At 46.7% G+C, this 26943-nt stretch overlaps 1 protein-coding gene and 2 non-coding genes across 6 annotated transcripts in view; 2 read left to right on the top strand and 1 right to left on the bottom strand.

Annotated features, from left to right (window-relative positions):
• The first annotated feature begins 1500 nt into the window (after positions 1-1500).
• Positions 1501-1572, top strand: TRNAP-CGG (transfer RNA proline (anticodon CGG)). Its single transcript has one exon. It is a non-coding gene; the product is annotated as a tRNA-Pro (tRNA).
• A 586-nt stretch (positions 1573-2158) lies between these two features.
• On the bottom strand, positions 2159-2230 carry TRNAP-AGG (transfer RNA proline (anticodon AGG)). Its single transcript has one exon. It is a non-coding gene; the product is annotated as a tRNA-Pro (tRNA).
• A 5007-nt stretch (positions 2231-7237) lies between these two features.
• MPZL1 (myelin protein zero like 1) overlaps positions 7238-26943 on the top strand; it is a 40063-nt gene continuing 20357 nt past the window's right edge. The window contains exons 1-3 of one of the 4 annotated variants that reach the window (XM_072885492.1): positions 7247-7376; positions 23464-23574; positions 24042-24202. In XM_072885492.1, coding sequence (XP_072741593.1) covers positions 23508-23574; positions 24042-24202 — 228 coding nt within the window. In that variant the 5' untranslated portion in view covers positions 7247-7376; positions 23464-23507. Of the gene's footprint in view, positions 7377-7667; positions 7831-23463; positions 23575-23940; positions 24203-26943 lie in introns of those variants that run through there. The other 3 variants (XM_072885493.1, XM_072885477.1, XM_072885485.1) reach the window with 3 other exon arrangements.

Below are 26943 nucleotides of genomic sequence, written 5' to 3'. Positions count from 1 at the left end.
CAAATTCCTGAGGCGGGAGCATATGTCAGGTGTAAGGACACTGATGGCTGAACAGGAAAATGCTCTCAGCAAGAAAAATCTGATATAATTTATGCAATTCCTCTGGTGTGGATGGTGCCTGAAAGATTAAAAAAAAGTAAAAGCACAAACCTTACAGGCCAGAAGACCTTTAAACTGGGGGGGGAAGGATGGAAAACAGAACAAGAATAAAGATAAAGTGGAGAAAGGAATGCAGAACAAGAATAAGGAGACTGCTGCAGTTGTGTTTGGCTGGGATCTTGTTGTTTTTATGGTCATTTTTTGATTGGACTGTGTTTAAACTGCAATGTGAGCCACAAGAAAGTGTTGGATGGGTAAGGATGGAGAGCAATTACTGATGGAATAGGGTTTTTTGAAAGATCTGGGATACAAGGGAGGCTGGTACAGAGGTGTGGAATCACGAGGAGGAAGTGTGAGGGTGACAGGAGGCATTAGCAGGATATAGCACATCAGAGACAATGTGGGAGCCAACGAAGCAGGGAGGTGTGGGTTCCGAAATCAACGGAATGCCACTGGCTACTCTGGGCCCCAACACCCGAGTAACACACTCCCAACGCTGAGGCACTTTACACAGAAGCCCAAAGCCCTTTGTTAAGCCATTTCCCTTGCAGCCTCCGGCAGGTCCCAACGGCCACTCCTGGGGCCACTTGTTGGAAGGGAACCACCAGCTGCCTCGGAACAGGCCAGGCCACCCCACAGACCCTCACCTCACCCACTTGGGGGGCTGCCATGAGAGGATGCGTACACACCTGCATACGTAGTTACGGGTGTATCCCACACACAACCCCACACAGCTGGAGGGTGCGCGCGGGGGTGGGGGGGGGGGGGGGGTGGACGACCCTGCCTGCCCGCCTGCCGCTCCTCCCGCCCCAGTGAGGAGAGCGGAACCCGCCGCCCTCACACCTCGAGGGGGCGCAGCGCCTAACGGCTCGGCAAAGCGCGGGCCGGGATAAACCAAAGCCGTTCGGGGGAGAGGGGGCGTTTCCCATTCCCCCCCCCTTCCCCTCCGCTGAGAGTGAGCTCGCCCGGCTTCGAGCCCCGCTGGCCGTGCGTAGCAGCCACGCGCGTCTGGCGCGAGCACGAAGTGGCGGCGGGGGGAGGGGGGCTTTGCTCCCCGCATCGGAAGAGCGCAGGAGCGGTATCTGAGCAGGGGAGCGCCGCGAGGGTCGCTGCTCCCCCCCTCCCACGGGGACTTGGAATCGTCTCTACCAAGCGGAGTCGTAGGATCGCGGGAAGGGCGATGCCACGGGTTACCCTGGCGGGGGGGGCAGAGCGAAATCGCAGCAGCCTCCGCAGTTAGGGAGAGGAATGGTGTCTTCCGAAGCGGTGGGCAGAACCATTGGGAGTCTGGTGCGGGGGGAAGGGCAGACCCACGAAGTCGGCGGGCGGGGTAGGTGGTGCTGGGCGGGAGGAGGCGGGAAGTGAGTGAAGTGTTGAGCTGGGGAGGAGGCAAAAGAGAGCGGCTCGTTGGTCTAGGGGTATGATTCTCGCTTCGGGTGCGAGAGGTCCCGGGTTCAAATCCCGGACGAGCCCGCTGCCGAGGGGGGATCATTGGCTCCTCCTATTTTGCCGCCGTGGCCCCCCCCCCCCCGTTTTTGTTGCCTCGACGCTTGGGGCCCGTCCGCGGCGGTAGGGTGGGCTGGGGGAAGGAGCTGGAGCTGGTGCGGGGGGGAGCCCGGGCAGGCTCAGCGGTGCTCCGGTGCCACGGCCGTGGTTTGCGGAAGCAGAGCCGCCGTGGGAGGCAGAGGGGGGCCCTCGGGGAGCGGGAGGAGCCGCCGCGCGGCCCCGGCTCGTCGGGGGTAGGCTGGGGGTTAGGGAAGGCAGGGGTCTTAATTCGGGGTAGCGGCGCCCTGTGCGAGGCTAAGAGGGGGCGTAAGACAAGAGGGATGACCCCTTCGTTGTGAGTTATTAACGCTTCTTCCTTGCACTAAAAAGGAACGTGTGTCATGACGAGTGCCGTCTGCGTCCCTTCGCTCTGTGTGGGAACCGCCGCTGTCTGTCCGAGGAGCGCAGCGGAGGACAGCGGTTCGCATCACGGGGGCTGGGCAGGGAACGGGGCGGGGAAGCAGCGAGCAGTCAGGGGGAGAGAAAGGAAAAAAAAAAACAAAACCAAAAACCTGGGCTCGTCCGGGATTTGAACCCGGGACCTCTCGCACCCTAAGCGAGAATCATACCCCTAGACCAACGAGCCGCCGTGAAAACAAGTTTTTCTCCCTTCCAGAGGAAGGCTCGAGTCCTGCCGCGCGGCTCGGCCTGGCCCGGCGACGGTTGCGCCCGCCCCGGCCGTGGGGGCTGCCCGCAGGGGGAGGCGGTGCAGGCCTCGGGCTGCGCCGTCGGTTGGAGCGGGAGCAGGCTGCAGGTAGGCAGGGAGGTGTTTTGCCAGGCTTGAATGCTCTCTTCTACCACAGCCGTGCCTGCGAGCTCGTAGTAGAGATGGATGAGAAGCCCCCAGAAAACAGCGTTACATAAACGCGAGGTGGTAAACAGCCTCTGTGACAGCCAAGTGTTTGCAGACTGGTGCCAGCCTTCAGTCGGACTCGTCACAGCAGCCCGGAGGCAGCGGAGGCCGAAGTTGCCCCCTGCCTCTGCCTGGGAGGCCGTGACCCCTGTGGTTTACCTCAGCCTGTGCCTGCCCGGGCAGGGGGTGCCTGTGAGGGGTGAGTGGGCCAGCTGGGCAGCCAGCACTCGCAGCCATCTGAACGCCTGTCCTGCCGGTGCAGCAGCCTTGCCGGTGTGGCCAGCAGCCCACCAAGGAGTGGTCAGGGCTTACGGGGACTGTTCTTCTGCAGTGGCCTTGTTGGGACAGCTCAAACAGATCTCGGATGCGCAGCCTGTCCTGCTTTTTTGCAGCGCTCCATGTTACTAATGCGGCACGTGCACTGTACTGTGTATGCTGTTGCTCTCCAGGTTTCTTCCAATCACTGTGGCAACCCTGTCTACCCTCATGTGCAAAATCTGCTTAATATACATCTAGCCATTACCCACAGCAGTCAAACCACAAACCCCAATCAAAAGAAGGGAAGTTCATGATTCATTTCCATAATTTAAAACTGTACTACAGCCAAGCAGTGGTGATGTTACTTTCCTTCTTTACAGGTGATGATTTTATGCACACCTGTTTAAGTACCAGAGTGTTCTTACAACAAACACTGATGCTGGTCAGGGTAGAGGTCAGTGCTACCTTGGCTCTTGTCTCCATACAGTAACTGTCACTAAACTAATTTTTTCTATATCCCAAGAAACTGGGGGGAAGGTAGGAGGGAGAGACAGGAAAAATAATTGCTTTCATTTTATGGGCTTTTTTATATATCAAGATTATCAAGAATACTTGTGGCTCAAGCTGTTCCTTAGCATCAGTTCAGCACTGGAATAGCTCATCATTAGCATCTTTTTCCATTGTAAGGTTTTCTCAAAACAGTTATCCTTGCATAGTGGGTGATCCAAGACATGCTTCTTAATCAAATTACAGAATAATAATTATTAAACTCTTCAAGTACCATATGCAATTACTGTGCTGCTGCCAGCTCTGACTTTTGAAAGAACCACTGCATTTCTATTTAACCAGAGTAAACATAAATGTATCTGCTAGTCACAATTTCTCCCAACTTGCAGAGGAAAAAGTAATGTAATAGACACCCAATACTTTCTTTTACAAATAGAGCCAGTTTTTTCTTTCTCTCTCATGTTCTTCTCTTACTGTCTCAAAATGAGCATGTTGGGTGGGTTATTTTCTGCAGGAATGCATATCTCTGCACATCAAACAGTATCTACTGTAAATTCCTCGAGGAGGTACAGAGATGAGGCTAAATAGAAAATAATCAAAACTGTTAACAATATGAAATCAGTCTGAATATATTTGCTTTTCCTCCTAGAAGATGTTACCCTTATTTTTTTTGACATCATAATCCTGCTTGCTCTCTCTGGCAAGCTACTAGAGAGCTCTCCAAAATAGTAGAATAACAAAGGTCTGAATTTCTAACAAAAACAGTGACCATGAAAAAATGTATTTAACATCCTCCCCAGTGACACACATTTTTTTAGATCTTCCTTTTCTGATAAGCAGAAACAAAAAAGACACAAAAGCATTTTTCTTTCTCTTGTGGGACTGAATGCTGATTTTAGCACGTGTGAGAAAGCTCAGAAACCAGTTGGGCAACTTGACAGGACCCTGCCGGGCGACTGCTGTGGTCTCTCTTGCCCCACTGTCTGGGCAGTCCTGCTCTGTCACTGCTGCTTGTCTGACCTTATGGGGAGTCGATTCAGTGTGAAGAAAAGTAACTCCCCACCTCTCCATACGCAGACAGAAAAAATGAGTTTGTTGCCAGCTAAATGAGATGAATTACTAAGAAATTTGATAAATGCCAGTATTATCAGTAGACAAGAGAGTAGAGTTGCATAGCTGGAGGGAAAAAGGACGGCAGCAACTACACCTTTGATTGGGTTAGCTTATCAGGGAGTTGTGTGCTGAGACAAGTTAAGGAATTGTGTAGTACAGCTTGTAGGCTCTGCATTTAACAGCTTACTCCAAGAAGTGTTCCCGGTTCTTTTTGCCATAACCTTAATAGTAATATGTCATGACGCACAAATACAATATATGTTCCTCAGGACAAATTAGGTTTGCTCCAGCACCTTGCTTCCTCTTCTGAAAATAGCAGAAGACAATAATTTGATCATTGCTATCTGGAAAAAAACTGATCTACAGTAAGTAGACCAGATAGTCTCCCAGATGTCCTCTGTATTGAACAGCAGTACTACTACACAGCAAACGGGACACTTGTAGCGCTGTACCTGTGACAACGTTATCTCAGCTCTGTCAGGGAAAGGAGATATTGTAGGAATCCTCTGGCAAGGGGCACGTGTGGCCGAATCAGGCTTATTAGTACATAGAAAGAGAATGCTTGAGCCCTGTGAAGGACAGTAAATTCGAGAATAAGAAAAAGGATATATTTTTTTTTAAACTTTAGGTTGGTTATCTTGAAAAAAATGCCTAGAAAGACAAAGCTTGGCCTGTTCAGGGGATTGAACATTTTTAAACTGTGCAGTACTGAAGGACCTGAAGGTAAATAGCTAACTCTGGGTATTGAGGTGCTTCCATGTTGGTGGAGCACTTTCGGTCACTTAGGAGAGCTGTAAGGGCGGGTGGAATTTCCATGGAAAGGAAAAGCTCTGAGGGAGTATGAGGCAAAAGGGCTTGGGATGGAAGGCTTATCACTGCTTATCAGTTTCTGCTCCATTTGGAAAGGGGAGAGTCTGATCAGTTGGCTAAAGACTCACCTGCAAGGGAAGTCAGAGGGACTAAATGAGGCGGCAACCAAACAAGGTGATAATTCCCTGTGATACAGAGTTGCCTGTGTTGATCTTTATTCCCAGTTGCTGCCCTGGATTTCTGGTAGCCTGGGTTTCTAGAAAACATGTGCAACTGTTAGCTGAGGAACATGCTGCAGATCCTCCCCCTAGGGCGTGAATAATGAATGCGTACGCCGGTACATTTTAAATCCCAGGAGAGCTGTGAACCTGGTGCCTGCATCACAGCTGAAAAAAAAAATCTGCCTGTGTTTTTGCAGGGGCTTGCTTCATCATGGCCCTCCGCAACATGGCACACAGTAGCCAGGCTGTCCTGCAGCCTCTTTCATCTGCAGATGTGATTAGGTGGCCAGAGAGTGGCAGAGAAGCTGTGGTGGGCACATACATCTGGGAGAGGACCAGCATCCATGGAGCACCAGACAGGAGCGAACTGAGTACATCGCAGGCCTCTGAAGTCTCATGGAAGCAGTGAGCAATAGCCTTGTAATATGACTGAGCTTGTGCAACTTCTTTAAAATACACAGCTTAGCAAAAGAAGAAACTACGCAAAGAGGTTCCCAAAAGAGAGGAAGTGAAGCAAGGAGATAAAGAACAGGTGAAAGCTTGGTCTCAGGAGGTCTGTAACAGCAGGGAGTCCAGTCAGTAAGCTGGGGGAAATTCCAAGCAGGTATTTTCAGGCAAAAGGCAAAGGCGGTTATACGATCGACATAGCAGGAGAGCTTCTGAAGAAGCCTGTACTTACAGGCAACACAGGCCAAAACAGGCTCTCCGAGCTAACAGGGAAGAACAAGAAGGATCTCAGCGGAGGCAGGGGGAACACACCCTTGTCCGTGCTCGCAGCCTGCAGCAGTGCTCTCCCGCCTTGGGACAAGCGCCTGGGATGCACACTTGCTGGCCGGTGCTGTAATGTGCCTGCGGGGGAACTCGCTTGCCAATGCCTACGCAGAGGCTAGGGCACTCAATAAGTGCTGCAGTCTGCTCCTGTTGTTTCTCTTGGGAAAACTGGGCCTAGTAAATCCACAGCAAGAGATTCACGTGGTAGAGACTGTCTGAGACGCCGTGCTGCGCCGTGATCAAACTGAATTCTGCTGTGGTTCTCGTAGGTCAGGCAACAGCAACAGACCCACAGCTCTTGTGTAGATCTTGACTAACAAATGCACAACTCCATTTGTGTGACTGTCAGTTGTTTTAAAGTATTTTTTAATGTGAAATAGGAACATCAGTGTGCCTCCGAAGGTACTCAGATAAGCTTTCCACCCAGAAGGTTAACTCCCAGGTAGCACCAGAGCCTGAGGCGAGGGCATTTGGCACTGGACTGCCCTGGGCTCCCTTGCTGCGCCCCTACGGAGGCAGGGCAGCAAGGACGCAGGGCAGCAGGCGCGGTACAGGCGAGGCGAAGGCAGGCTGACGGACGGCAGCGCGGGCAGGCCGCGGCCGTACGCACCGCGGCGCGGGAGCACGAGCTCGTCCTGCTGCCTGCAGAGGCCGAAGCGTTTGGCAGCGGCGAGACCCGGCCTTTCCAGGCCTCCCCCCTGCCAGCACAGCTGGGGATGCCGCCGCGCTTCTGTGCCCGGGTCCCCCGGACTTCATTGAACCGGGAGCAGCTCCGGCAGGCCCGCAGCCCCCGCCGCAGCGCACCACAACACCGCCCACTGAGGGCTGGGGGAAGCTAGTTACGTGCCCGGCTCGGGGGGCGGGCCAGTGCATTCCCTGCTCGGATAGGGCGCCTGGACTTGACGGATCGCCCCAGTGGCCAATCCTCGGGGAGAAGCGGGGCAGCTCCGGGGCGGGGGCTAGGGGGACGCAGAGGTGTGTGCGAGTGACAGCCGCGAGGCCCTATCCCGGCGAGGGAAGGGGGCTGCGGGGCGCAGGGGGGCAGGCCCGCGGCCGGGGGCGGACAATGGGGGCGCGGGGAGGTGGCGGCAGGAAGATGGCAGCGGCCGGAGGCACTGCGGGGCGCCCGGCGGCCGCCGCTCCCGCGCGGCTCCCCTGCTCGGCGTGGCTGCTGGCTGCCGCCGCTGCACTGACCGCCGGTGAGTGAGTGAGTGAGTGAGTGAGGGCGGGCGGGCCGGCTGGCCGCTGCCGCTTGCCCCGGTAGGGCTGCGCTCGTAGCCTGGGCGGATCTTGATGCGGCGGTGAGAGCTGCCCGACCCGACCCGAGCCGACCCGAGGCGCGGCAGGCGGCGACGGGCTGGGCTCGGCGGCCTGGGTCGGGCCCGGCGGGGGCCGCCCGCGCCCATCCGCGCTCGGGAGAGAGGGGCCGGCCCGGCACGTGGAGGCGCTGCCGGGCCCTTGGGGCTGAGGCAGGCGGAGGCGGGGCGGCCCTTCCCCGGCCCGTACCTCGCCCCCCGCGGAGGGTGCCGCTCGGGGGGTGAGCTCTCCCGGGGAGGTGACCCGAGGCCTGGGTCCAGCCGGTTCGTCCCTTTAAATGCCGCTCCCGGTCGTCATCGCCGGGTGGCCGGAACGGAGGGCGATTTCGCGGATAGGGTACGGCTTTGCTGTTCCCTGCCCACCCGGTTTAGAATCGGCCCCCTCCGCCTCAGTTGGCGGGGCTCGGACCGGCGCCGTGGGTGCGTTTCCCGCGTGGCTGTGGGAGCCTGCTCGCTCCCCTCCCGGAGCGCCGGCGGCAGGCCTGGCCCACGCGGGACACCCGGCGTGCCCGGGCGCGCTGTGCGGCCCGGGTTCGTGAGGAAGAAGGAGCCCTGTCCCGGGGGGAAGGGGAGGGGGGGAGGTATGCCTCCCCCGCAAGCCGTTCCGGGGCCTGCCTGGGGCAAAGCCCCGGCGTGGCCTGGGCCCGGTGGTGCCAGGGGTGCCACGGGCGTGATGCGTGGCGGCCCCGTAGCAGCGCTTGCCGGTTTTCTCTTGGTTGGTCATGAAGGCAGAGGACGCGAGTCGTCTTTGTTGAGGAAGGGCAGAGCGCGGCGTGGAGGTGACCGGCAAATGGGGACGCTGGGGTTGTGGTAAATGACTTAGAAAAAACACCTTTGATTTGGTCAGTGGTGAAGTATTTGGGTGGAGGAGTAATTACATCAGCCAAAACGAAGTGCTTATGACCCCTATAGATGGAGAATAAGTATAAGGCTATGGAGCGGTAGAAGTAGCACAGCTAACGCTTAACTTTGCTGTGGCTTATATTCTTACAGGGCAAAGAGTTCTGTGTTTCACATATCATTCTGAAATGAAAAGATCGTATACCGTTCCCAAGGTAGCTCAGTGTGTGTAGGTACAAGGCGCGGACAATGATGGTATGGCACCTGAGGATATTTTTGGTTGGCAATACTTGCTTAGTGGGTAAAACTTTCCAAACTATTTCAATAGGAATCATTAAAGAAGCCTGATGCCTTCTCAGTTCATATGTCTGGAAAACTGTGTAAAACTATAAGTCCGTCTGGAAAGAGGTTTAATAAGGAACTGTGCGGAGTGGTAAGAAACTTAAAAGTTCTTATTTCCACATAGCATTGCTTGGATTTGTTTAAGATTACTGCATTTTGCAATAAACATAAGTAGAGGTTGTTAAGGCTTGCTGTATATCTTCAGAGACAGCCTTAATATTTAGAATTAAGTAGGTAGATATGATATATACATAGCTTACAGTAAAACAAAGTTCTTTCTTTGAAAATAAATATGGAGACAAGAGAAGAAGGAAGTATATTTCCCCTGACCACAACAAAAGGTACAACTACAGTAATGCTATGGGTAGCTGGGAGTAGTAGATCATTCTACAAAGTCTGAGGTATGTAACTAAATACAGTATCTTAAAACCAAGCAAAGCTACAAGATACTCTTTTGGAAGAGACCCTCCCTAGGGTGGAGACTATCTAAAAAGTGAGATTGCAATTTAAAGGAATAAATGGGTGTCAAAATCACTATCTTATCTGTGTTGAACTGTGTTTCTGTCCCCATCCCTACAACTGTAGGGAAAGATTTTTTTTCTAACTCCAAATCAGAAGTTATTCCCATGTTGGCTTCCTCTCTCTGTGCTTATACTGCACATCCTTAATCCTCCTGTCTGCTTTGAAAAGGCACTTTTATTTTTTTTGTTCATGTGTGGAATTTGCACAAGGTCTACATCTTTGCACAGGAATAAGTGACAAGAGTGCAGGCTCTTCACCTCTATTGCATATGTAAAGTAACTTGGTGATTGGCAGGGAAAAGATGACCTTCTCTAGAGTTTGGGGTTGTGAGGAGTCCCGTGTAATAAATACACTGCCTTTCGGCTTGCATGTGTCATTCTGGTTCCTGCTGTTTTTCAAGGACCCTCTTTCTGTTCCCCTTTCCTCATGCTGGATTTTCATCTAGTGAGAGGTTCAGAAATCAAAAACTGCCAAGCAAAAGGGCAGGGGCAGAAGTGGCATCTTCAGAGGGCTGTTGCCACTCAATTGCTCGGATATGACGTGTGGCTGGGTAATGTGCTGCATAGCTTAGCTGCCGCGGCTTGTGGCTCCTCTTCTGCCTCTTCATATGCTTGATGGCAGACCTGTTTCCTGTGGCCAATAACCTGCAGCGAGACAGAAGTATTACTTGGGGGGCTGTGCTATACAGGCCTGGTTTAACATCACAGTCTGCTTTGCCAAGCCAAGCAGGTAACCGTTGCTTCACAGCTAAGTACAGATAACGGGTTTTAAGCTTATTTTCTTGTGTGTACCTGCATGCGTTCATTAGAAGTTGATCTTGCTTGTTTATGCTCAGTCATCTGAAAACCTGATTGCTTCATTTACTTGTAGGAATGAAGGATCGTTGTCAAATGTACTGTCCTGTGAACATTTGTGGCATAAGCAGTTGATCTAGGCATAATCTCTTGTGTGGGTGGGTAAGCCTTGAACAACTAGTCAAGAGTATAAAGAAAATTAATTATTTTGCAATCCTGAATTTGTAAGCCATCTAAGTATCGCTTAAAGTGGTATTGTATCTGTGTTTAACATGAGGGTGGTGCCTGATTGCTTCTGAAAGTCTTAAAGAATGTCTAGAAGTTACCGGAAAGAGTATTACTGATGTTGCTACTATTCTTTTTGATGCCAACAAAGCCTGATTATTTTTTTTTTTCCCCTTCTCCTACTACCCCTTTTATACACACTCACATACATGTGCACATACACACAGGTCAGTAACAAGCAGAGGAGTATTGGGATGTTAAATAGCTCTAGTGCTTATTACTGCTTTGAGCTCACCTGCACATTTCAGTTGCTGCTTGAAATGTTTCATGAAAATAACAGTGTAAGTCAGGGTTGCAATGCTCACTTTGTGTTTGTGCCAGGTTTAGTCAGGATTGCTACATTCACCCCGTCAGAAGCTGTTAGTTCTTTTAAGCTGAGCCCACTGACGCTGCAGGTAGGAAGACTTCCTTGCCTGCAGCACTAAGTGGGTTCTGCAAAGGGAAAAGGTGATGAGGTGAGTAAACTCTTCCCTCTGCTGCTAGAGTTTACCAACTCTCTGCTGATTGAGTTGAGAGTTGGACTACTGCTCAGGTCACCTTGCTTGCAGCAGCAAGAAGTTCTTGAATATGTTGAAAGGGCTGTAGTTTAATATTTTGGTGATAAAATGTGGTTTAGTGCCACCTTGTAAAATGGCTAGGTTCTTCATGACCCCGGCTACCCAACAGTCCTCTACCTCTATCTATGTAAATAACAACGTGCATGGCTCTTTTGCTTGTTATCTGTCTGAATTGCAATTGATTGTGTTAAACAGCAATTCCACTGTCTGTCTGTGGACTTATCTTATCCTGACTGATAATAGTGGATGGTGAACGTCCTGTGTACCATACAGGGTACCTTCAGTCTAGATGGAGGACCAAAAAAAATGAAACCTAGTTTTACAAGGCAGACGTCTTGTACTGTTTGACTTGAAAGATTTTAATCTGAATAGTTTCTAATAAATTATTATTTTGCTAGAGAGGTGCTGTATAGGTCATCATGAAGTCATCTATCTAAAGCTTATTATTAGCACCCATAGTGGGAGTTCTCTGAGTGTGATATGAAGTGGTTTGATCATGTATGGCATACATGGCTCTTTCTACCATCTACATGTAATTAACTGATAAGTTAACAAAGTAAAGAGTCTTGTATGCAAAAAATTTATATTTTTTTAAACTGTTGAATGCTAACTCAGGATATCCTAGGAATACATCAAAAAGCTGGAAGCTCTGGGTATGAAAACATTTACATCCTTACGGTTTGTGTCTTTCTTTTTTTTTGTGTGGTTTATTTATCTTCATTACTTTGCTGATCTGGGTTAGCGTGACCCCGCATGTAGTGATTAGCACAATGGAGAGGATGCTAGCATCTTGTGTAAGAGGAAGCTGTGGCGGGAGAGGACAAGAAGTTCTGAGCTGGCTTTGCTGCTGGTGAAGAGGCTTGGAGAACTCTAACTTCAGTGATTTATTCTTATCTTGGAACAGCAGTTACTTAGAAGAGCAAGTGTTTACTCAGACAAGGGTTTAGCAGCAAGCTGTACCCATAGCACAAATGCTGTGGGTATGCATCTTGAGGCAGGGGCAACATCAGTATTGTTTGCTGTCTGAGCTGGTTGAAAGATGACCCTTCAGCCAGGTGATTGCCCCTAGTTCCACTGATTTCCCCCCCCCATCTATTTTAAGTTTAAAGTGGCAGGATCATTCTGTTACTTGTCCTGAATAAGCCAGGTTTTTTTTAATTGAAGATGTTTATATCAAGTAACTGCATTGGTGCTCTTTTTGGCTGGGATAGAGTTAATTTTCTTCATAGTAGCTTGTGTGGTGCTATGTTTTGGATTTGTGATGAAAACAGCCTTGATAACACACCGGTGTTACTTATCACACCAATGTTACATTGGTTACTTGTTTTACATTGGCTTACACAGCGCCAAGGCCTTTTCTGCTGCTCACCCTGCCCCACCAGTGAGTAGGCTGGGGGTGCACGAGGAGTTAGGAGGGGACACAGCTGGGACAGCTGACCCCAACTGACCAAAGGGATATTCCATAACATATGGCGTCGTACTCAGCAATAAAAGCCGGGGGGGGGGGGGGGGGGGGGTAGGAAGGGGGGCTGTTAGGAGTTGTGGTATTTGTCCTCCCAAGTAACCGTTACGCGAGATGGAGCCCTGCTTTCCTGGAGATAGCTGAACACCTGCCTGCTGATGGGAAGCAGTGAATGAAGGCTTTTGCTTTATGTATTAAACTGTCTTTATCTCAACCCATGAGTTTTCTCACTTTTACCCTTCTGATTGTCTCCCCCATCCCACTGGAGGGAGGGAGTGAGCGGCTGGGTGGGGCTGAGCTGCCCACTGGGGTTAGCCCGCAATATACCCTTGTATATCGTTCCCTTTTGCTACTGTGCCTTTCAGCTCCTGCATTTTTGTTTACCTGTTGAGCTGGCACTTTCCAGTTGGTGCTGGTGCTAGGTTTTGGCTTAAAGTGCGTAAGGAAAACAGGAAGGCTAGTTGTTCTTGTGAACTCTCTTACCTCCAGCTCTACGGAAAAAGACGTTTTGCAGTACATTTGCTGATGCTTTACACACATGATGTTAAGGGGTATTAAGGGAGCTTGCCCTGAAACATTGGTTACACCCTACCTTCAGTGTTTAAAATCAGATCGAGGTTCTGATCCTTAAGGGAGGGTTAAACCCTGGGCAGTGCAGCAGTTGTGTGGGTGGTGGCTGGTGGCACTTTCCTAAGTACTTTCACTTCATGAGGTGGAGGTGAATCAGGGCAGGTGAAGTCCAGGTAAGCGAAATGGCCAGTGCCGGAGGTGTTTATCTTTAGTTGGCTGCTAGCCATCTGTTATGCTTTTCAGTAACTTGGTTTTGTAATGCGTGTAAGTGAAAGATGGTGAACAAGGCTTCCTCTTGGTAATAAATTCTGTAAAGCCGTATGTGTAGCAGGATTTTTAAAATCTAACTGGTTACTGTGTCTTGAAGTTTTCTGATAGAGGTCTTACAGGATTGCTTGACTCTTTCAGTGTGGAAGGTGTTGAGATGATGGCCGTGTGGAGATGCTGCATACCCTGCTGCTTGACAAAGTCAGCACAGGCGTGGATGAAGGTGCTGCTCTAATCAAAGGGATGGCTCTAGAAATGACCTTGTATGTGTAAACTGGGGAAGTGATGTAGAGTATGCTACAAGGGAGACCATAAACACTTCATAAAAGAGAAGTCTTCCTGGGAAGAGCCAGCTGAAGCAGCTCCTACTCAGCGCTTCCTAACCTTGCTCAGTTGTTGTACAAATATGGTGTACAGTGGACTGGGTTAAGGTGTTGGTCTGGTTTAAAAGAAAACAACGGAAAAAGGGCTGTTTTGAACATGGATTAGTTCCTGGTCAGATTCATCACGTTATGTTATAAGTGGGCATGGGAGCTATTTAAATTGGCACCACCACTGACAAATTCTTGTGAAACAATGCTTTGAAATACATAGCATGGGCTTTTTCTTTTGGTTTTGTGGTTGTGCTACTGCAGGTTGTAGCTAGTTATGAGTTTGCTCAGCAAGTAAGTTAGCAAGTTTGGTTAGCAAGTAAGCGTAAGATTGCTGGGAGCGAGCGAGGTGCCAGAGCTGTCTGCAGGCGTTCAGCAGTTGGTGGAGCAGTAAGGGATCTGGTCCTCAGAGAGCTTTGGGTTTGCTTGAACTGCTGAAAGTAAGTCTCTAGTCACACCAGAACAGATTGGCCGTGTGACTGAGTACCCTGTTAGCTGAGAAGGGTCATCACCTGGGTGACTTAATTTCAGCTGTGTCTATCTCCTTGCTCTGTTAAGTGATGGGATTTTATTTAGCAGGTTTTAATCAAATCCCTCCCTATGCAGGAAAAAATCCTGTGTTCACCTTTCAGGCTGGTGGAAATACCAATACTTGGCAAGAGATGGACATGATGCTGGGTCAGGAATGATGACAGGTGGGAGTGACTGGTACTGAAATGCTACTGATACCTTGGATGGTTCAAAGTGCATCTTCTGCAAATGTTTCTTGGTGTATATAGATTTGTTGTCACTGAGTTGGTTGCAACTTTGTGGATTGATTCTTGTAAAAGGGGAAAAAAAGGGCAGGTTCTTATGTCTGTTTGATATGTAGCTTTTTGCACTGTATCTCCTTGTGAAATTTGCGTATCCACATCCTAAATTCTACTGCCTAGTTTGTTTTGGAAATTGGTAATTTCCACACTGCTAACGCCAGAGTTTGTCAAAAAGATGCTGCACACCATCAGCAGTTGGCAACATGACTGGTATTTTTAACACAGTTTCACTTGGAATAGTACTAATAGCCAGTGCTGACCTAGAGAGAAGCTTTTCTTCCAGCCAGTTTCCATCTCTACTGTCCACACCTTGGGTTTTTGTTGTTGTAAGTTGGTTGGGGTTTTTTGTCTACAACTTCTGATCCTTAATACTCTCATTTCTTTAGTACACATTGTGACAGTTTTAGTGGATAGCTATAGTAATTCTAGGAAATGTTTGTGATGGTGGGATGCTTTCTTCACTCTCTCTGCAACGTGTGCATGTGTACCCAGCTTCTCTCAGTTATTAGTTAAGCAAGCTTAATGATATCCTTTTTTTGTGGGAAAAACTTGGTGTGTTTCAAGGACACTCTTCTAAGATGTACTCTTTATCTTCTTGTTCTGTGTAGCCCTTCTTTAATTTTAATTTCCATTTTCTGGAATCTTTCCTTGTGCCCAAGGAGTAATCTGCTGTGTTGTTAGTGACTGTGTTAGTATTGCAAGATTAGAGGCAGAACAGCTGCCATCAGCTGTTCCAGTTACCCTTTGCACTTTGAATGGGCTTACTTAACTTGCCCCTGTGGGTTTTTCACTGTTTTGGTTTGATTTTGTCAACAAGAACTGTTTACTTGAATTTGAACACTTGAGCAATTTGAACTGTTTACTTGAATTTGTAAACTTACTTGGTCATGGAAGGAACACCACTTAAGGGCTGTTGAATGGAAAAATATCATGTCTGGTTTGGAAAGTACCTGAGCTGCTGATTGGCATCCCAGTGTCCAGCATAGGTAGGGAAATATTGTTTTGTGATCCCCAAGGAAAAGTTACTAGAACAGGACTAGATGTTATTGGCCTTGAAACTAAATATGCATCTGCCCAAACCTGACATATGACTGACTCTGTAATTGGTACATGAAGCAGTGCAACTATAATGCCTACTTGTTCATGGATCTCAGCATCTTTACAAGCATCTCAATTTTATGCTTTCCAGATTGAGAGAGTGATACACCAGTAAAATAATTTTCTCGGGATCGAACAAGAAAACTGTGGCCTGGCTGGCAAGGGAGCTCAGACGTTCTTTGCTGTTTCTCAAGCTTGTTCCTCATTTCTGGTTAAAAGCATGGGCTTTGGAAGTAAATCTCAGCATAGGTTCTTCTGCTGCCCCTTGGTAGAACAATGAGCAGCTCTGCGTCATGTGGAGGAGCCCACTTGAAAAACTGACTCTATAGCATGGGAGCAGAAGGTGGTACCAAAGCTTAGTGACTCTGAAGACTTGTCCTTAAGCTCTGTCAAAGTAGGTTCACGGAGGTATGCAGGGGTGATACACATGGATGTTATTGAGTGCTTTGACACAGCCTGCTTAAGGCTTCTCAGTGAAACTGTTTTCCTTTGACTTGGGGTGACAAGATGCTGGTTTTTTCCCCTCATCGTTGAGTCAGGCAGAGCTTAGCTGAATGTGCAAAGAGGCCAAGAGGAAGTGAATGTTGTGTTAGCAGATGCTTTTCTGAGCTTGTCTCTGCTCAGGGGATGAACATTCCCAGCAGCAAGGCAGCAGGAGGTGGTAGGTGTTCATGGGCTAGGTGTCAGCAGCTTTTCTTTCTGTTTTGTAGAGCTGGTAGGGTGCTGCAGGACCGGCTGTGTTACTGAAGACAGGAAGCTCTCTTTCCTTCAGAAGCCTGAATTACTTGACGGGATTGGCAACCTGGGGAGCTGTTGCGGCAGCAGCAAAAAGCTGTTCTGGTGATTGGCATTTGAGAGTGAAACTAAGCTCTTCTGTCTTCTTTTGAGGCAGTGGAATTTAGTTTTAGTGGCTTTGAAACTTAGATGTCAAGATTGGTTGGTGTAACTTTGTCTAGTCATCATTTCTGTAGCTAATGTTGCTTTGTGTCATATATGAATGTATGGGGTATAGATGTCAAGGTTTTGGTGGTGGTGGTCTGCAGGGACAGTCTCTGTGAGGAGAGGCTGGGGCTGCCTTGTGCCTGACATAGCCAGTTCCAGCCAGCTCCACTGGTCCCACCGCAGGGCATGGCTGAGCCCCTCAGCTGAGCTGGTGGCACTTCTGTGATAATGTTTAAGAAAGGACAAAGCATCACAAAGCACCGCACAGGCAGTGAGGAGTGAGGGGAGAAAAAGTGTGAGGAACAACACTGCAAACCCCAAGGTGAGAGGAGGAGGAGGGGAGAAGGTGCTCCAGGTGCTGGGGCAGAGATTCCCCTGCAGCCCGTGGAAGTTTTGGGAGAGACCATGGTGGAGCAGGTATTCCCCTGCAGCACATGGAGAGGACCACACTGGAGCAGATAACCACACTGTGGCCCATGGATGAGCCCAGGCTGGAGTAGGTTCTCCTGAAGGACTGCAAGCTCATCGGAAGAACCCATGCTGGAGCAGGGAAAGGTGTGAGGAGCAAGGTGCTGTTTTGGACTGACCACAACTCTCCATCTCCCTCTGGCTGCCTGAGAGTGGGGAGGAGGTAGAGGAGATGGGAATGAAGGAATGAAGTTGAGCTGGGGGGAGAAAAGGGGTGGGGGAAAGGTATTTTAGTTTTTGTCTTTGTTTTGCACCATCCAACTCTATTTTAATTGGCAATAAATTAAATTAATTTTCCCCAAGTCCAATCTGTTTTGCCCAGGACAGTAATTGGTAAGTGATCTCCCTGTCCTTATCTCTACCCATGAGCATTTTTGTCTCATTTTCTCCCCCTGTCCTATTTGAGAAGGGATAGTGAGAGAGCATCTGGGTGGGCATCTGGAAGCCAGCCAAGGTCAACTCACCACAATGACATGCAAGAACATATTTGTAGAAATATATATGTATATATATGCATTTTTATATCTATACACCTAATAAGACTTCAGACCAGATAACACCATGATGGATTTCTGGTGCGGAGATGGTCAGACAGTCTATTTTTTGTTATGCTGATGTATGTTGCTCCTTAATACTTGTGTGTTGTCCTTATGAAATACAGCATGGTTTGCTCCTGGGTGGAATAGCTGGCATGGATTTCACTTCCATGTTAAGGCTAAATTATGTCAATGAATTCTTTGCATGGAAATCTGATCCAGCATCTGGATGCTTTAACAGATCTTGTGGAGTTTCAGAGGAATGATTTGGGCATGTTTACTCCTGTCTATTAAGACCATGAAAGCTAGGATTTCTCCACCAGGTGTTTTACCTACAGTGAGGAAATGATGGCCTATGGGGACATAAGTGCCTATAATTGCAGTAGGGGACTATAACTTTGTGCTGGTTTTCTGAAATGTTTTGTAGGGGTCTTGCTGCTGTTGTTTCATGCTGATTGTATGGGGAAACTGCTTTGTGGGAGAAAGAACTAAATGTCGTGCAACTGTAGTTGAGAGTGATGTCGACAGTAGACTTTGATGTTGCACAACACGCTTGACATTAAGAGTATTTCTTAATGAAACCACTGTTTTACAAATATATATTGGTTTTGTGACTTATGACCCCTAGCCATTAGAAAATCCCACATCTTCCTTTCTGATAAAACTTCTGGGCTGCTGGGGAAACCATAGTGAACATATCGATACACTGACTTTTCTGTTGTTTTATTGAGACCTTTAAATGTGAACTGCTCATACTCTGTATTAATGCATTTCTTTCCATTTTCCTGATCTGCAACTCTGTCATCAAGTTGTTACCTCTAACAGCCTGTCTGAATCTTTTAATCTTTCTTTCATGAGACTTTTTGATTATTTCGTGATCTTTTATCCATAAGAGACTTTATTTATATATTATATAAACGACTGTATTACCAGGCATCTTTAAGATAAATGAAGCAAGTTGCTTGTATTAATTAATAAACCGATGACTAGCCATTTCAAGAGGAAAGGAGCGTAACACTTTTCCCAGTGTAGGAGGGGAACCATAGCAGCTGTAAGTATCCAGTATTTAGTGATCTGATAAAAGTTTCTGCTTAGGCTGTGTTTGTGCTTGTGGAAATAAGATGCCCGTGATTACAGTGTTAGATGTTTGCATTCTTGGTTTGTTAGGACTCCTAGTGATCAAGCTGAGTTGTATCCACGGGAATCGAGTTTATTTTGGTGTGTTCATAGCATTAATTAACAGAACTTTTTCATTGGCTCCAAGATCTCAGTGGAGACTATGGTCTACAAATAAATTTTAATTATCTGTGTGTTAATTAGTGTAAACCTTCAGTGCAAGGAAGGATTTCCTTGTGATGTGCTACCCAACCAAATTTTCAACCTTTGCCTAGTAGAGTGGGGGCCCTATTTCTGTATACAAAAATGTAGAATAAAAACAATTATTTCCCAAAAGATTATTTTTTTTTAACCAGTATGAAACAAGGGTAAGCAACCAGGGATACAAGTAAGAGTAGGAAAAAACACTTCAGCTTTAGTAGGCATTGATCTCCAGCACTGGCAGCTTAGGCACTGTTGGATTTATACAGATGCTGTTACTAAATGTTTTGGAGGCACTTGAGAGCTTGAAGGAAGTGAAATAAGTTTGCGGTTTTTGAGCAGATCCTCCCAAGTGTGAGGGACAGTGTTTAGGAGAAGGTACTACAATGTGGATTTGAAAAGTCTGATGAGATTGATGCCATAACATCGTTGGGGGCAAGAGTCTCTTAATACTGAAAGAAGGATGAGTGCTTGGGTGCTTGGTGTCATTTAAATGACTGCGGCATGTATAGGTGAATCTCTATAACCCCCTGTAACCATGTTATGTCAACTCATGACCTTGTAACTTGTTTCTGGGAAGTGGACCATAATTTGTATATTATTGTGTTTAATCGAGGATATAGCTTTGAATGTAAGCAGTTAGTGGTAGCGGACAAGGGGAAGAATCCAGACTTTGACCTGTAAGATAGCCAGTCACATAGGCTGTGTCTCTGTGCAGATTAAGCTGCCAGTGCATGTGGCTTGGTGAATCTCAACTGACCTGGCCAAAGATATCCTGGAGAGGATACCTGTGAGGAGGACTCCCATCAGTGTGTTGTAGAAAAAACTGGCCATCTTCTCTAAGAGTTTTTTGATCAAGGTGTACCCCATTTCAAAGATACCAGTTAAATTCACTTACCAGTGCAATGCTGCAGTCTTTCATGTTACTCTGGTGAAAACTGTAAGCTTGACTGCTCTTAATCTCACTGAAAGCTAAATAGTTAACCACAATTTGGTTAACTAACTAGATGCAAACTCTTCTGGTTATGAATGCTTGTCTGCTATCAATTCTGAATGACCTTATCTTCCTATACTTTGCTGCTTGGTAACTGTAAAGGCTTCCTCCACAGGGGTGATTTCGGAGCAGTATATCGTTGTCACTCTTAAGAGTATCAGTGACAGCACAGTGCCTGGGGGTTGTGAGCTGGGCCAGGGCTGAACTATCTGAAAATGTGGCTTTTTCACTAGTTTTGTGTGACCTGGCAGACATGCTGGTATTATTACGAAGAAATCAAGAAGCTCTGCATCTTCAGATCTGCTTAAGCTACTGGAGAGCTACACCTTCAGGGTTAGGAAGGTCTTGTTCATTCTCAGCAAGTAAGTTAAAACAGTATTAAATCAATAAAGTTGATTAGGTGGCAATGCTGTATAGTGAATAATGCTTGCTCTGGGCATGCGTATGTTGAGTAATATATCTTCTATAGTCAATTCATGGTGAGTAACAGACCAATAAGTATCCCAGTTCCTGGTAACCAAACTGCTCCAAGGGTGACATTAAGAGTGCATGAGCTCTGTTTTAATCCCATTTAGCATGAGCTGACAACTTAGCATTGACAAAGATGTCAGACTGAGCCTGTTCTTTGAACATAAGGAGACAGATCCTGAGCAGAGACACAGATCTGAGTAGTCAGTGCAGTGATGAGAACTGAACTTGTTCTGCAGATGAGATCCCTGAGACAAGATACTGGGGAAAGAGAGGCCTGAGAATAGAGAGAGCGTTGATGAAGAATGAAGATCCATGATGGGAACAATAAGAAAAGATTAGTAAGTAAGAGTAGTAAGATTAGTAAGTTAGTAAAAGCGTGAGTGTCATGTCCTATTTCAAGAATAGGAGGATTGTCAGAGGAGGAGGAGGATGGAGTCTTTTCATTGAAGCATGGGGGCTGACAATTTAGCTGGTGAGAGTTGACGTAATTGGAGTAAAACTGCTCCAACAACACTAGAGATGAAAAAGAAATGGCCGAAGAGGCACAGGTGGTTTTCTTCCAACGATTTTGGTGGTAGGTGAGAAAAATAGAAGCACCTTTCTGCTGAAAAGAAGAATTAAAGCAATTGGAGGCTAGAAGAGATATTAAGAGGGAAATATTGGGGCTACGGGCAGTTGGACAGGGTGATGGGATCAAGGAGGATCTATGGGAGGAGAGCAAATGTTTATCTTTGCCTTACGTACCTTGCAGACCTTCCCTTGCTAAAGCTCTCTTCTCTCTCAGACACTCTCCTGTGATAAATTTTTTCCTCTTGAGAGGAACTAAGGCTGAGTAAGCTCAAGGAATGGAGCAGTGGGGAAGTGTGGCTGGAATATGACTCAAAATTCAACTTTCTCCAACTGAAGTATTTAAATAGATGGAGGAGCTGGAAGGAGGATGTAATCCTGGCAAATGTGGAAAGAGAAGGAAAAGAGCTAGAGCTGGAGATGATCCATGTGGATTTTATTATGGCAGAGGAGGCCAAAGAGTTCAAGGTAGTGGGAACTGCCACCATATAAGTGAAAGTATGGGGGTAGAGGGCTAAGGGTGAACAAATGTCAAATGTTATGACCTCTCTACCACTTCCAAACAATCACATTAAGATTTGAGGAGCTTATGTATCATGCTGTAAGACAACAGAGCCAGGAAAATTTTTTTTTTAAGCGGTGCACACTGAAAAAGCAAATAAAGTGAGGGACTTTTTTTAGGCTGGGGAGAGAGATTGAGCAAAGAAAAACATGAAGTTGAGACAACAATAGGACATATGAAAATTAAACTTGCTGGAAATACCTGCACAAGATTACATAGTTCATGCCTTCCCAGACTGTAGGGAGAAGTTGGATTTTATTTTTTTTTAATTTTGCTTCGCTACAGTTCTTTCATGGGTTGCTAGTGAGTTAGGAGAGTAACTACTTCAGATTAAGCAGATCTGTGCTACCCACTGCCTGTGTGTGTGGCAAGGAGTTCTCCGTACCATGTACAAGCAGACAATGTCTGTGCAGACTCTTTTCCTCCTACACAAATGCTGAGGGCATCTTGCTTGTTTTATGCTTGAAAGGGAGGCTTGTTCTGTGGCTTGGACTCAAAACAATGGATTTTAGTTTTTTTTCTTTTCTACTCCATTAGCTGGAAAAAATACATAAAGCACAGCAGCTCTGAGTTCATTTCATTGAATTGCTAGAGCCTTTGTATGTTCCAGATAAATATTTGGTAGTTGTTTTACAAAAGAATATTTTTTGGCCCATAGTCAGAGTCCGTACAAGAGAAAGGAAGTTCTGATACAACCTCTTGATGAAAATCCTGCTTCCCCTAGGGTGCAGTTTCCCTTTCACTCATTTGAAATGCGAGCAATGATGACAGGAGAGTCCAAGCTATCAGGGATAACCTGACGGGACTGAGGAGTTAGTGAGTTTGAGAAGTGAACACCGTGGACTCTGAATGGCAAAGTGAATGAATGGTGGTTTCTTCTGGTTTTGGTTATTGTGATTCAACTGATATGCTTAATTCTCCCCCCCCGCAGTGCTTGCATGCTCATTCTGTGTCCCCTGGGCATGTGCTCTGCCTTCCCCTGGCTTGCAATGCTGGTTGGGTGAGAGACAGCGGTTTGTACAAAGCCATGCACATAGTGATTGTTGGGTGTACCCAGATGGCCAGGGTGTTTTCATCTTTCATTGTTCAGCCATTTTATTGACTGAACTACAGCTTCCAGAGCTTGCAGGCGGTCTGCATTGCAGGGCCAGCTGCTGCTACCTACTGTGTTTGTGGCTCTGTGCTGCAGCTGGTCAGCTGGAGTTGCCCAATAGACTCAGTAGTCTCGGGGCAAGGGAGGAAGACGGGAAGTGGCACAGCTCACATGAGTTTTGTTTTCTTGGGGAACGAGGCTTAAAGTCGCATATGTAAAATATGGTTTCTAAAATTCTCTACGGAGCATGGGCTTTGCTTAATTTTAAGCTCCAGTAAAATAACCTGGTTTATGGCAAATCTATACCTTAGGATGGCCATATCACTTGAAAGAAGCTTGCTGTCTAACTTTTGAAGGCTGCTGAGCTGGTAGCTCTCACTGACTAAAAGCATAAACCCCATGATTTAAGGACGAATGTAGGTGGGTTTTTCTTTTTTTTTTTTTTTTTTTTTTAAACTGTCTTTGACTGGAATCTTTCTCTTCAGTTTGCCTACTTCAAGAGCTAGTTTATTCAAAGTTGAGAAATAAATCAGCTAAGATACTGAAGAAGCAGGAAGGCTTGCTTTCCTCCTCTAATAAGGGAGGAAACCCCATGAATTTAAGATATTGTAGCCCAGAAACATAGAATCATGTGATCAGAAGCAGATTACTAGTACCATCTGTATGCTGAAAACCATGGTTTAATAAAAATCGAAACTTACATTTGAGTTACCAGGGGCACTTGTCACATGTGATTTTACAAGATTTTTGCTTTCACACGGACGTGGCACAAATGCTGAAAGACATTCTTTTTGTGATGTCACAAAATCACGCTTTGTTTCTTAACATAAACTTGAATGAATGTACAGGTGTATCTTCATTAAATCTGGATAGAGATAGTGTCTTTGCAGTTGAAAAGGTGCCAGATAAAGAATATGTTCAACAGGTTTTCCGAATCACACTGTATTTCACTTACTCTGTAGGAAAACTACCAGTACAAGCACAATATTAACCTTGATTGCTTTAAATTTGGGGGTGGTTGTGGTCTGCTTGCTGTTTTGACCATGCATAAGCATCATGGTAGAAAAAAATTAAACTACTCTCGTGCTTCTGAACTATAGGTGAGTGATTATTTATGAGGTCTTGCACGTGAAAACCTTGAAGCATGCCAGAGAGCAGAAGCAGATGGTGTAGCTGGGAGCCAGAGAGGTTTACTCCTCAGCTTTCTGGAGGTGAGCTTTTGTTCTACCTACAGCTGAGAAAAACTGCAGATGGGAAACAAGATGTGAGCCAGAGAGGAAACTGAGTAATAGCTGGGTCCAAGATGTTAGTTCCTCTGATGGGGCTTATTTATTACAATGTCTGCTGGCAGCTAGTAGGAAGGAGTTTTAAACTCATCCTTTGCACCATAGAATTGACTTCCACAAACTGTTGTAGAGGAAACATCTGTGGATGGAAAACGTCCTGTAACAGATAATACAAGGAAAGAGAAGTGAATTGGCCTGCTCTATACTTGTTTGTATTGCAGGTATAATGCAATGTCTGTGCACAGGCTTGATGTAGGAGTTGTTGATGTCTCTTCTCTTTTCCCCTTACAGGCAATGTGATATGAACAGTTACCACTTCAACTTCACGATTCTTGAAACATCACTGATGCCGCTTGTTCTCCTTCTTTCTTCTCTTTACCTTTCCCATACAGTCAAAGTATCAGCAGTAGAGGTCAACACACCGGAGGAGATATTTGTGGAGAATGGGACAGACGCAAAGCTTCCATGCACATTTACATCTGTGGAGGTGATCAGCAGCGCAGCATCTGTTTCTTGGAGTTTTCAACCAGAGGGAGCCGCAACTCGTATCTCAGTAAGGAATGGCTATAGAGGAACAAACCTGGGAGGGGAGGCTGTGATAAGTGTGCAGAGGTCTTCTAGCTGGTTCTGAGGAGCAAGCAAATGTGGATTGGAGCCTCCTTCCATGTGTCTTGTCTCCATCACTGTGATTTTAGGGGGGCTTTTTTAGAGTTGTTTAAAAGTATTGCCATATGCTAGATCTCTGCAAAGACTGGAGTGTGCAGCAGCTGTAAAATATAGTAGTACTTTGTTAGTCAGAGGAGGGGGGTGTTGGTGTGGTAGCAGAATGTATGAAGTAGATGAGCATTGAGGAATCTTCTCCTAAGTTCTGTATCCTCTTGCACTTGAAATGAGCTGCGGAGCTGTGCACTGAATTATATTGGTCACAGAATTTGAATTACCACTATTACATTCTTACATTGGGAGTTGTGCGTGTTGCTTATTTTCTGCTTGTGTACTGTGTAGCATCTATTTGAAAGGGTTTAAAATAAGACCAGTCTCCCTGGTTTCAGAACAGAATTGAATTGCTCAAATCGGTAAGCAGTTACATCCTCATACTTTAGTTATTTGAGTAAAAAATCAGACTAGCAAGCAACTTAAGCTAATAATAATTGCCATCACTCATTTCTGTATGTTGAGCCCAAGTGTTCTCAGATCCTTCGGGTGTGAACCTTCAAAGAAGGGGCTTTGGTAGGTTGTTAGCTGTCTTCTTCCTCTGTCACGTAAAGTGTGCACATCTGAGTCTGAGCCCTCTGACACTTCTTCCCTCTTATTCCTTGCCCAGAGTGAGAATTTAGAGGAAGCAGAACAAGGGACTCTGGGGCAGTAGGGAAGATGTGGGGACAGCAGGTTGCTCAGCCTGTCAGTGTTTGTCTCCTTCCCTCTGCTGCAGACATGAGATCATTTAAACTGTAGGAGCCCTTCAATGCTCAGAACAGAGATGATCCAAAACAGTGTATGAGCATCTTGCTCAATACATAGAGCTCTGAAGAATCAGCTTCTGAACTCTCAGTCAATAAATATTTAGTTTTGAAAAGGGAGCTCTTCTCTTTGGGAAGCCAAAGCAGTAGCTGGGCAAAAGCTTAAGGAAGTAGGGCGTATTTCCTGCCAATGTGGAACAGGATGGGTGAAAATAAGCCATCTGTTTGTATGTTTTCCACTCCCCATAGAAATAGCCACCATATATCCTGTTTTGCCCTTCCCTTTCTGCATCACTGTCCAAACCCCTTGCTGTAGAAATACAACTTCAGGACATAACATTTTTTTGGAAGTGAAGGCAATTTAGACATTCTACCTGGATATAGTTGTTACGGTATCAGCACAACTGAGACAAAAGCAAATTATCTTTGAGCAGAATCGCTTTGACCCAGCATGATCTGATGTTAATTCCCTGTTTCTTTTGAGGAGCTGGAGAAGGTATAGAGGGAAGATTCTTTTTTTATGAACCCAAGTCATGTCAATTACATGGCTTGGTGGGCATTAATTTGAAAGATCAGTCTCACGATCAGCTTATGTCTGAGCTAAGTCCATGCTTCTCCTGAAGAGGATAGTCCTGTGCCTCTTTAGAATCAGCACTGGCAATCTTGTGGCCATGTGGTGAAGCTGACTTGACTGAAAGCATCCCCTGCTTGTCCCCTTCCCCCTCCACATGCCCGGTCATAGAGACATCTCTGCGTGAATGAAACATCTGATGACGGTAGTTTCACAATCGGCTTAAACCAGTCTAAACCCATCAGCTTTAGGTTTCAAAAGAAGGCTCATGTTAAATCACTTAATCATAGGCATGGAGTGGCTTGAGTCACTTAGCTTGTGTTTCAGGACGTATTTTACCTTGTGATTTCTCCTCCTCCAGGTGAGGACACCTAGAGAGCTGAGGAATCTGCCTCTTGCCTTCTAGACTTCCAGTTGGATGACTCCCCCTGTGCACAGGGGTGTGGTAATGCAGTGCCTCTGTGCTAAAGGTTATAACCCAGCTGGAAATGGGTTTTAACCATTTAGCAGATTTCCTCCGAAATGTTGACAGATGACTGTGTGCTAGCAGACTTCCTACCAGATGAGATAGTTTGTTGGATTTATGCTAGCCTGTAGACAACAGATAAGTGTCAGATTGACTGCAGCACAACAGATGGTCATGTGCACATACCTGATCTGGATAAGATTTGTGCTGCCAAGTGATCAGGCCTGATATTCAGAGGGCAGGTCTGATGGAGAGGATGTTGGAACGTCAAGCCTCAGATCAAGGGTAGGAACAGGAAAAGAGTCAGGAGATAACTTGAATGGAAAGAGGGCTGGCTTGTAGCCAGCCTGATCTGTGGCACAGAGACTGCTTCATAAAGAAGGCTGTAGAAAGAGGAAGCTGGAATATTGTCTTAAATTTCTTTAACCATGCTCTGGAGACTGAACTGAAGAGAGTTCAGGTGGATTATTGGTTGAGTTAAGTTTGTCTTGCTCTCTTTCAGAATGTGAAATTAAGAATGAATGTGCTCCTGCAATACAGCCTTGATCCCTCTCTTAGGGCTATGGCCAGTGTACAAACATCCCATATGTTTGAAAGCAGAGTTGTCCTGTGGAAGTCTATGTACTTCTACTGCTGTAAATTTCAAATTTGGTCAGGTATAGTGAGGAAACATGCAGTTTCTCCTCAGACTGTACTAAACAGGTTCATTCTTCAAGGATTTTTGGTCATGTCTAGGGAGTGCGGGGCCAATGTGCAACTTAGTCACCTAAAAACTGGGAAACAGTTATATTTAGTCA

Source organism: Ciconia boyciana, chromosome 1 (assembly GCF_034638445.1).
Source record: "Ciconia boyciana chromosome 1, ASM3463844v1, whole genome shotgun sequence".
Classification (NCBI taxonomy): Eukaryota; Metazoa; Chordata; class Aves; order Ciconiiformes; family Ciconiidae; genus Ciconia; species Ciconia boyciana.
The sequence above is the reverse complement of the archived record's forward strand: the minus strand, read 5'-3'. Positions and strand labels throughout refer to the sequence as shown.